We start from the raw sequence: 10,911 nt of genomic DNA, 5'->3' as shown, positions 1-10,911 counted from the left end.
CTCGTCAGTCCCGGTGTCTGTGTGCGTTTGATCTCAGGACGGGTCACTTCCTCGTAACTTCAGCATCCAAGGGTGACGTCAAAACCAGTCCAGGCTGTGGCACAAACCCAGTCAGTGTCAGAGAAATCACACATCAGAGGGTGTAGTTCTACTGTCTGTCCACTAGGTGGACCTAACTGACCATCCAATGAGCTGAAGATCAGCTCAGCACAGGACGCAACGCAGGAGCCGTCACATTCAAGTCTAACTGCTGATCCCTGGGCAGGACCCTTCAGGCTGTTCCTCGGGCCTGGCGTCTGTCAAAGGGGCCCGGTCCCTTTTCTGTCAGGGCCCCCCAGCTGTGGAACTCCCTGCTCCAGATAGGTTCTGTTTCTAAACCTCTTCTTCAAACCCTTTTCTTTAAAGGCCTTTTATTTCTGTAAAGAATTTGTATCTTGTTTTAAACAAATTAAATTTGTTATTATTATTATTACTTATAATCAAAACAATACAACCACTGTTAATGCTATTACAAATAATTTAACAGACGTTATCAGGAAGGAGAATCATTTTGTTACATGACACTGACAAAAGTAAAAGTGATTCTTTACCCCCAAAGCTCAAATCTTAAACTCTTTATAAAGCTGAAAGTTCATGTCAAAATAAGATAGAATTAGTTCAAGTTTGGGAAAAAAAACCCTCCCTAAGATGTATTTGTTAAGAGACTAACACATGCAACTCAGCTATTCTGCTTCATGAGAGCTGTGTGGATGACGATTGATCAGATCTGACAGAAGGTGGAAAACAGACATAAGCAAACAGCCCCGTAAGCGTCACCATATTTTGATTAAAATGTGGCGAAACTCTGAAGTGCCGGTGATAACCTTTTCAAACTGGGCCCTATCAACTTCGGACCAGTGAGAAACGCACGGGCAAGAACCCGAATACAGAGATCCTACATGTGAAATCACAAAAAGCCTTTTATATCTGGCAAAAAGTTGTTCGTACTCATGTTCGTGCTGGACCCCATCATTCACAGTAAGAAACGGACTGAGAAAATAGATTTTACAGCCACTTCAATGAAAATGGAAGCTCTAGAAGACAGAGGATATTGGAATATTAAAACTGAGGAAAAGGGGAAAAACTCTGTTAAATTACAACATCACTTAATAAATAAAAGGCAAAAAAATAAATAAAACGCACTGCTAATTAAAAACCAAGATGAACTTTTTCTCTTTCAGCACATTCAGCTCTCTGAAGGTGAATGGAAACGTGAACTGTATGTCCTGGTTGGCTTTGTCTTCAGCCCAGTCCAGAGTGAACTTCTGTGTTAAGACTGATTTCCCAATGCCAGCCACTCCCTTTGTCACCACTGTTCTGATTGGTTCATCTCTTCCAGGTGAGGCTTTAAAGACGTCTTCTTGTCTGACTGTTGTTTCTGGTGCTGTCACCCCAGCCTGCCAGTCCACAGGCACTGTCCCTGACCTCCATGTGACACTGACGAGCCATACCAAGCGAGACAGTCCACTATCCTCAGACTGGGTTATCAGTTAACGCCCCCCCTGCTGAAAACAGCCTTGGCGATTCAATGAGGGACCTGACTGTTCACCAGAAACTCTATGAGGCCGATCAAAAGTCCTTGTCTGTGGCCTTTCTGAACTCCTCCCACACCCAATTTTCTTCTTTTGTGAGCACAGAAGTTGTACCCCTTCTGGCCTCCACCTCTGGCCTCCCCTTCTGGCCTCCCCCTCCCCCTCCCCCTTCTGGCCTCCCCCTCCTGGCCTCCACATCCGGCCTCCAGTTTTGGCCTCCACTTCTGGCCTCCCCCTCCCCCTCCCCCTTCTGGCCTCCCCCTCCTGGCCTCCACATCCGGCCTCCAGTTTTGGCCTCCACTTCTGGCCTCCCCCTCCCCCTTCTGGCCTCCCCCTCCCCCTTCTGGCCTCCACTTCTGGCCTCCCCTTCTGGCCTCCCCCTCCCCCTTTCTTCCCTCCCCCTTCTGGCTTCCCCCTCCCCTTTATGCCCTCCCCCTTCTGGCCTCCAGTTCTGGCCTCCACTTCTGGCCTCCCCGTCTGGCCTCCCCCTTCTGGCCTCCCCTTCTGGGCCTCCCCCTCCTGGCCTCCCCTTTCTGGCCTCCCCTTCTGGCCTCCCCTTCTGGCCTCCCCCTCCCGGCATCTGGCCTCCCCCTCCTGGCCTCCCCTTCTGGCCTCCCCCTCCCCCTCCTGGCCTCCCCCTCCTGACCTCCCCTTCTGGCCTCCAGTTCTGGCCCCCCCTTCCTACCTCCACTTCTGGCCTCCCCTTTCTGGCCTCCCCTTCTGGCCTCCCCTTCTGGCCTCCCCCTCCCCCTCCCCCTTCTGGCCTCCCCCTCCTGGCCTCCCCTTCTGGCCTCCCCCTTCTGGCCTCCCCTTCTGGCCTCCCGTTCTGGGCCTCCCCCTTCTGGGCCTCCCCCTTCTGGCCTGCACATACTGTAGAGATAAGTCCAGCTATGTCTAGTTGGTACCGCTCCGCCTCCAGCACCAACTCCGGTGCTGTACCCAACAGAGGGGTGACGTTTCGCATCCCTAGAACCGGTTTTCGTAGCCCAGGGCGATCACGCCAAGGTCCCGCCCTTCTCTGCGACAGCTTTCATCCAGGGATGCAAGCTGGCCCCGCTCGAGGCACTCGCCGTTGAGCTCCCCTCGCAGGCCCTGGACTCCCTGACCTGGGGGAGGTGCCGAGGTAGTTTGTTCGTTGTAATGTTTTGACTGCATCGCGTAAAGAACCTTGAACTGCCTTTGTGTATGAAATGTGTTGTACAAAGAGCACTGTGCTCTACCAACCCCAACCTGGACACGTCTGTCGGTAGGAGACAGTGTTTGCTCGTTGTCCCAATAAAGTAGATGAAGCTGAAGATTATAAACATTGTGTTGACTGAATCCGTGTGACTTTGAGTGGACGTGTGGTCGTCTCAATATGAATGTGAAGGTTGTGTTTGCTGTGCCATATCAACACAGCGTCGTGGGCTTCACATACGTGTGCGTGAAGTGAGTAACCCCCCCCCCCGCACACGCACATCTAGATAAACAGCCTGCTGTGTGACTGAGCAGCCGATGAACCTTGTCCTGCAGGACAGAGGCTTGGCTGACCGGTTATTCTGGATTCAGCAGGACGAGCAGCCGCTTCAGCTTTTCTCTCTGCGTTTTTAGAAGAAACCTCGGCAAAAACTGAGCATGGCAGAGAGGAGACCGGCGGCGAAGGCGGCAGCGGAGCCGGACTTCCTGCAGTTTAACGATCTGGCCTGCGAGACGGTCGGTGGGAGGGTGAGTCACGCCAAGCAGAGACACATTCAAATACAGTTCATCCATGAACTCAATACGTGCAGACTTATTAACAAGGTGAACAACAGTTGCTGCAGACTTTCAATCCAGATACGTGGCCTGAAAATGAGTCCATACAGTTTTCAGTAATCCTAGATGATTGTATTAATATGACAGTATCACAACGGAGCAGGAACAGCAGGAGTCCCCCTGAAATTTGATTTTGATTTCTGTTGCTGGGAAGCAGAATAAGCCGTAAACTCACCTGACGTGTCATCGCCGTGTAACGTAGCGGTGGCTAGCATGTTAGCGACCGGCGTTGAACAGAGAAGCGGCCCGACACAAAAAACCCCTGCAACACCACAACTCAGTTTCTGTGCAGGTTAAGCAAACGAGATCTATTCTGATAGTTAGTGACCTTCACAGCTGCTCGTAGGCTGATTTTGTAGTGAAATGTAACGTAGTGCAGTTACTCCAATACTGTACTGTATGAAGATCTTATACAGTATGAGGCTTTACTATAGAATAAACTATCCAGCAGCAAATGCAGGTACAGCTGAAACATATAGTTGATCGACAGAAAATCAATGGGCACATTTCATCATGCCCGTCTCCCAAAGGTCAGGATTTTCTGCTTCTGTTCTTAATCATTTCAGTGTATTTTTAGCCATTTTGAGGTGTGAACTGTTGGTTGGAATAGCAAACCATGTGAAGGTGTCGCTCTGGCTAAATGTGACGAGCCTTTCTCACCATTTTCACCATTTTTTTTTACGAACCAAACAGTCAGTTAATCAGGAAAATAATCCAGATTGAAAATAAGCATCAGCTGCAGTCCTACACAAAACAGTAAAATGCTGCTTAAACATGGAAGCATCAGTAATGTTAATAATTAATAATTAAAATATAAAAGTGTAACAGCTTTAAAGTACATTTTCCTGATTATACTCACAAACGTTTGCTCACAAAATGCTGAACTATTCCTTTAAAATATTGATTATTGCAGCTTTAACTTTGTTCACATGTTCAGCTGATAATGAACAGTTTTTACAGCACAAACCTTTGTTGGTTTGCGCTGAAATGTCACGTTTTACATTCTGTCATGTTCCCCTGCTGCTCTTTCAGGTTATTTTCGCGACGGACGAATGGTTCGCTCCGGCTGCAAACCTGCTGAAGGTAAAATAATCTGATCCGCCAGCAGCACGTATGATCAACAGCGCTGAGGTTCCGCTTAATCACACACTTGGTTCACTTTAAAGATGAAGATTTTCCTAAAACAGCTGCTCCCTGTAGTTTCTAACAGACAAGCAGAAGGAAATAAAGCATTTGTTGGGGACTAGTTTCAGCGGCGCATTAATCCACATTTGTTACAAGAAGAAAAATAGAGGAGATCGCCAGACTTATGCTTTAACTGAAATGTTGGTACAGAGAGAGACGCCACAGTTCGTCGCCTCTGCCTTCACCGAGTTTGGAAAGTGGATGGACGGATGGGAGACGAGGAGGAAGAGGATACCTGGTTAGTATCTGAAACTCCCACTAACTCTCCTGTTCTCCGAAATCCAGCCAGTCACACCAGAAAACAGCCTTGTGTTCTCTTTTTTCTTTCCTTTTTTTCCCCAGTTTGGACAATTTCGCAAAGTGAATTATGTTTGCTTTGTTTTTACTAAACTGGCTCTTGGCGCCACATATTCCTTAAAGTAAACTTACATTCACATTGATCTCTGATTAATAGTAATAATACGAATAATGTCACACCCCCCCAAAGTAAGTGAGGTAATAACGGAAGGCGAGAACACATTCATTCCACACTGTTTTCCACCGTCACCTTTTCTGACTCCTTATCTTCTTACGTAGCCTGATGGACACGGGATCATCTTTATATCAATATTTGAGTTGAATTGATCCGCTGCGGGTGTATTATTCAATTTTAAGACTTTATTGACTTTACTTCAGCAAGAGACAGGCTGAAAGGTAAGAAAACAGATAATGAAATGAAAAAGGCTTTAGACGATATAAACATTACAATACCTGAGACTATATGAGAGAACTGTGCAAATATTTGTGCAAAAGGATAAAGTGCTCCAACGCCACGTACAGTAGACACCAAAACTGATAAAGTGTAAGGGTTCAGTAAGAGGCCCATTCTGTGACCCAGAGGTCCTCTTCAGAACCGGCTGACCTGAGAACAGCTTTTAAGTCTGTGGGTATCGGTCGGGCTCTGTTACAGGTCGGCACATTATTATTTCTGTGGTTTTGTGTTTCTCGAACCCTGCTGAAGGTCATGACTGGTGCATCGTCCGGCTCGGAGTGCCGGGGCTGATCGCCGGCTTCGACGTCGACACGTCCTTCTTCACTGGAAACCACTCGCCCCGCGTCTCCATCCAGGCCGGATGCCTGGGTACGAGCTGCTCCGTCCTATACTCGCCATCTCCGGGCTTCTTATGCTTTACTCCTCGTAGTCTACACGAGGGTCTGTTTATCCCGGAGCAGGTTGTATCTCCGAAGCCTGAAATTCATCTGTGAAGGCGTTTGAATGTCCTCATTTATTGAAAATTTAAACCAAGTTTCTCTGGTTTGCTTTGTCTAAACGGAGCCCAGATACAAAAACAGTTTCTTTTCCGCGTAAATCACAAAACAAACGTTGACAAAGTTCTGAACAGCACGACTGAAGAGCAGTTCCTGTTCCTGACCAGACAAACCCCCGACCTTCACCCTGGAAGGAGACCGAACCGGCACTGCCGCCTCTGACAGTCAGCTGGCTGCTGTCGCCAAGGTAACCCCGAGAGGGGGATGTATGCACGGCGCTACTGACAACCAGCCGGTCTCCCTGGTAACCCCTGTGACGTCTGGTTTGATTGACAGCTGGGCTCGGAGGCGTGGCCGGAGCTGGTGCGTGTGTCGGAGCTGAAACCTGGATACTCAGACTGCTGCCATAACTACTTCCAGGTCAACTTCAACCACAGAGTCACACACCTGCGCCTCAACATGTACCCAGGTACACACACACACACACACACACACACACACACACAAACTGTTGTATGATACGTTTAATACAGTACAGAAATTGTGTGTGTGGTCAGATGGAGGGATATCCAGACTGCGGGTGTATGGCGTCGGGCAGAGAGACTGGTCGTCTGTCTCCATCCACCAGGATGTTGACCTGGTGGCTCTGACCAATGGGGGAGTCTGCCTCGGCTACAGCGACGCCCACTTTGGGCATCCACGCAACATGATTGGTTGGAATCAGTGCATTTAATTCGCACATTTGTTGTCCTCAGAAATAAGGTCTCGTTTACTATCTTGGTAGACGACATCATGTTAAATCAGCCAATGCTGCTCCCGCCGGACTGACACTGGTGACACTGGTGACACTGGTGACACTGGTGTGATGTGTTTGCAGGCCTCGGTCGAGCTGCCAACATGGCTGACGGATGGGAAACAGCTCGTAGACTGGACAGACCCAAAGAACTGAAGGTTTAGTGGCACACACCCAAACCTGAACCTTATAATAACCCAACTCTAACTTTAACAGTAAAACCAAGTCTAAACTCTCAATCGGCACTTTCGACAAAATGTCTTTCAAAACATGTCCCGAATTTCCAAAATGTCCTCAATAACTTTATAAACACTGTTGTGTCTGATCATAAATAAAAGCTGGCCTGTCAACTGGCACCCTGCTGGTTGTCTTGCAGGCGGACCAGCGGGGGATCCTGCAGGTGCCTGGTTCGGAGTGGGCGGTGTTCCGCCTCGGTCACCCCGGAGTCATCAGCGGCGTCGAGGTCGACACCAACCACTTCAAAGGTGGAGCGACGTCTCAGCTGTTCTTCGGAAAATCTCTGTCAGCACACGGACAGTTGTCTTTAACCGGAGACCTTTTTCCACCCAGGTAACTTCCCGGACTCCTGCAGCGTCCAGGCGTGCGCTTTGACCCCCGAGGAGGAGGCTGAGTGCATCGGGACCAGGTGGAGGTCCGGGAGATGGCAGGTCCTTCTCCCCCCACAGAAAGTAGGTTACCGTGGTGTGTGAAATCTTTTTGCCTCACAAACCGATTCCTCAGGGCCTCACGTCTTCTCCTCCGTGCTGCAGCTTCGTCCTCATCACAGGCATCTCTACAGCCAGGCGGAGCTGACGCCGGGCCCGCCCGTCACTCACGTTCGTCTCATCATCGCCCCGGATGGAGGAGTCAGCCGGCTGCGGCTCTGGGGTCGACCCGCGCCGCTCGCCGCGGCTCCGACCAATCGGCAGATGCCAGCATCCAAACTCTGATGCTCGTCCTGCATCAGTGAACTGGACACACAGAGACGACGTCAGGGTTTCGATCTGTGTTTAATGACGTGTCCGACAAGTGTGGGAACTAAACACGACATTGTACAAATAAAACACCAAGTCACATGACAGTCTGATGGAAATTCATACTTCAGCACCCGAACGAGCACAAGCTAATAATACAAACAGAATCCAGTGTAAACGCTGTGACACCATAACAAAATGATAATGTGACGTTTGCACTTCGAATAGATCGTTCTCACGTTATTCACGCTGTCTATTGTTTTACCAATTCCTCGTTCAGTCCAAAATATCAGGAAACAGTGAAAAATGTTTCCCGCGGGGGCCAAGGTCCAGTCCAGAACCCAAAGATAACTGGTCTGCTGCAACGAAACAGAGAAGAGCGGAGACTCTTCACACAGAGACGCTGGAACTGGACGTGGGATTCAGTTTTCTGCTTCAAAAATGACTTAAAGGATCATCAGTTGCCAAAACTGGTGTCAAAATGACCTTTGGTCAGGCGACTAATCAACGATGAAACAGCGAAGTGGAGGAACCGCGGGTCATTGTGGCCGCTTCTGTTGTCGGTGTTTAAAACCGATCCACCGGCCAAGTGGCACCGAATACGTCCACACCCGGTCCTTTCGGTTCCCTTCTTTCATGTGGGGCAGCAGCAGCGGGAAACTCCGACGCAGCTGAACGCAACCAGCGAACGTTAAGATTACGCTGACATGGGGAAGCAGGACTCCACCTGCGGCTCAGGTGTTTGTTTCCTGTCCAGCAACAGTGAGTTTTCGTCAAATCCTGCATCGACTCTTTATCTTGTTTTGTTTTTATAATTTTTTGAATTATTTCTCTTTCACTTCATGTCCTTTCGGCCTGACGGTGGCACGACCTTGAGTAAACCACTTCCTCTGGCTCCGATTGGTCCATCGGGAGTCTCCTCGCCACCCCATCATTTACCCACAACCCCCTCTGTTTCTCATCACACCCATTCATTTAGACTTAAGGTTATCGGCTGGGTCTCCTCAATTAATAACCTTAAATAACCGATCCGGAGGAAGGGGGGAGGGGAGGATCGATGACGTCTTCACCTTCCTCTTCAGAAATTAGAGATAAAAAAATCAAATAGCCATCGATCTGCTGCTCATTGATTTCCTTTGGTCTTCTCCTCCATCGTTACTTCTCATCCGTCTGTCTGTGTTTTCTGCTGCTCGCTCGCTCTCTTCCTCACGCTCAAGGTCAACTTTAATCAACCTGAGGCGGCCCTGCCTCCCCCTCAGCCTTCCCTCTGTCACCCCCCCCTCACCGAACCGAAGAAATGAATTTGCCTCGTCTTCTTCAAAGATCCCGGACGCTGCAGGTCAAACGTGAAAAGATCAAATCGTCACGTCCTCCTCTTGTCCTCGTCTGGGGGAGACTGAGAAAACGAAGTATTTCTCGACCAAATAACGTTCAGATCAGTATATTGATAATGACAATAATGTCAAAGGCATCATACCTGGAAAGGGGAAAGTGGGCTCCTCCACAGTTAGCACAGTTAGCTCCTCCACAGTTAGCAACCATCTCCCACCTCAGCGGAGACCCCGGTATTTCACTGGCCGCTCGCAGCCTGACGTCCTCCAGGATCAAGAACGACTGTGTCCACATGGGAATCTGGAGAGGAGCCGTCCCAGGTTAAAATCACTTCGGTTTGCGTCACCAAAGCATGATGGGAACTGTAGTACCAAAACCACCAAGAAAGAAAACAACATGTTTTATCCCAAATACAAATAATACTGAGAAAAACGAGGAGTGGTGGTTTCTAGGATTATTAGCTTTATTATCTTTACGTTTTAAATTTCTTTACTCTCAGAATCTCTCATTAACATGGCTCCTACACCTCTGGATCACTGAACCTTTCTCTATCCATTCGTACACAGATATTTACTGTGTGATGAAAACCTGTGACATGTCAAGTCTGACACCAGGAGTCGAGTTTCCATCCAAACGTAGTGCGAACTTTAACTAAATTCCCAGAAAATGATCCAAAAAAAAAAAGAGGAGGGAGTGAAGTGTAGTTTCCCTCCACTGCTGCTGTGAAACCTGACGTTTCTGCCGGTTCCATGTGTTGATGTGAGGAAGGTTCCGGTCTCCTCGCGGCTCCTCACAGACCTGATGGTTTCCTCTCTTCACGCTTCACGTACGTCAGCGTTTGGTCGCTCAGGCTGTTTTATCCACGGCTGCTGTTCCGCCTCAAACACTTTTTCTAAAATAGATTTTTCATTTCTTTTTATTTCCAGTGTTTCCACTCTGGAAACTCCGGATTTTTTCTGGGCAAATTCAAAACGGTCATGAAAACAGGTGGATGCAAAAAGAGGCATTTCTGAGTCGCCTTGCTCATTAAGTAACAACACAGTGATTGACACCTTTATGGAAACGTACAACAACTTCCGGTCTTAAGTCAAACTAAAGCCACCTACAGGGCGCAGTGTTCCTCACAGACACAATACGAACGACCAACATCTCAGTGATTTATGGAGCCCGAATGTGAAGTTTGCCCCGAGGGGGGCGCTAGAGGAAGGGTCCAGAGCAGGAATTAGAGCAGGACATTTCAGTGACTCTCAGTGGACAACCTGCCCGCTACACTTTGATCATTTATGTTTAACACTGCTGGGTGGGTCGCGTGGTCGGGTCAGAGGGTCACCAGAGTCGCTAGAAAGGATTCTCCATTTACCACGAACCCGTTACGGAAACCTCACCAGCAGCTGTGACACATGACTGGCATCGCCGGTCACACGGACGATAAAGGCGTAAAACCTGAGGGAGAGTAAAACAAGAGAATCTAAAGAAAGAAAGATCATCGTCACGGAAAAACAAGATCTTTAATGTTCGGAGCTCCGGTTTCCTCTGTTTCGTGTTGTTATTGCCGAGTTGAGATCGTCCATCTGTCCCCGCGCCGTCGTCCCGCCGAAGACCTGCCCTTTTTGAGCAGCTGACCTCCGACCCCGCCCGTCCACTCACAGCGCTGAGCTTGGACCTGACCTTTGACCCCACCTGGGCAGCCTCAGCGGTGAGGCGGACGTGTGTGTCAGCGGCTCAGACGTTACCTACGACCTGCTCAAATTATGGCAATTAGTCACCATGTGTGGGCCGACCCAGTGTTACTGTGGGTGTGTGTGTGTGTGAGACTGGTAGGGTCTTAAAGTTAAACTCCAGTGATTGTCCTCCTCAGTCTGTTCCCAGGTGTTTCCAGGTGTTGGCGAGTACGACTGCAGATGTGAAAACAGTAGCACGAAGGGAGCTGTGTGGAGTCTGACACGCGTCCTCAGGTGATGTCCCCTGAGTCTGAAGACAAGTCTGAAATTAAAAAAATCTGGGGGTGTGAAGTTGG

At 49.0% G+C, this 10,911-nt stretch overlaps 1 protein-coding gene across 2 annotated transcripts; it reads left to right on the top strand.

The window, feature by feature from the left end:
• Positions 1-3,085: 3,085 nt before the first annotated feature.
• On the top strand, positions 3,086-7,664 carry allc (allantoicase). 2 transcript variants are annotated; one of them, XM_040124568.1, is made up of 11 exons: positions 3,086-3,275; positions 4,395-4,445; positions 4,698-4,785; positions 5,548-5,667; positions 5,963-6,042; positions 6,132-6,264; positions 6,353-6,508; positions 6,673-6,746; positions 6,965-7,073; positions 7,159-7,277; positions 7,359-7,664. In XM_040124568.1, exons 1-11 carry the CDS (start codon positions 3,186-3,188, stop codon positions 7,536-7,538), a joined length of 1,200 nt encoding a protein of 399 aa, XP_039980502.1. In that variant the 5' UTR covers positions 3,086-3,185; the 3' UTR covers positions 7,539-7,664. The 2 variants fall into 2 exon arrangements, with proteins under 2 accessions (XP_039980502.1, XP_039980501.1); XM_040124567.1 differs by lacking the exon at positions 3,086-3,275 and having other exon boundaries at positions 4,193-4,445.
• Positions 7,665-10,911: the final 3,247 nt, after the last annotated feature.

The sequence above is a fragment of the Xiphias gladius genome, chromosome 4 (genome assembly GCF_016859285.1).
Source record: "Xiphias gladius isolate SHS-SW01 ecotype Sanya breed wild chromosome 4, ASM1685928v1, whole genome shotgun sequence".
In the NCBI taxonomy this organism is placed as follows: Eukaryota; Metazoa; Chordata; class Actinopteri; order Istiophoriformes; family Xiphiidae; genus Xiphias; species Xiphias gladius.
This window is presented reverse-complemented; position numbering and strand designations above follow the sequence as displayed.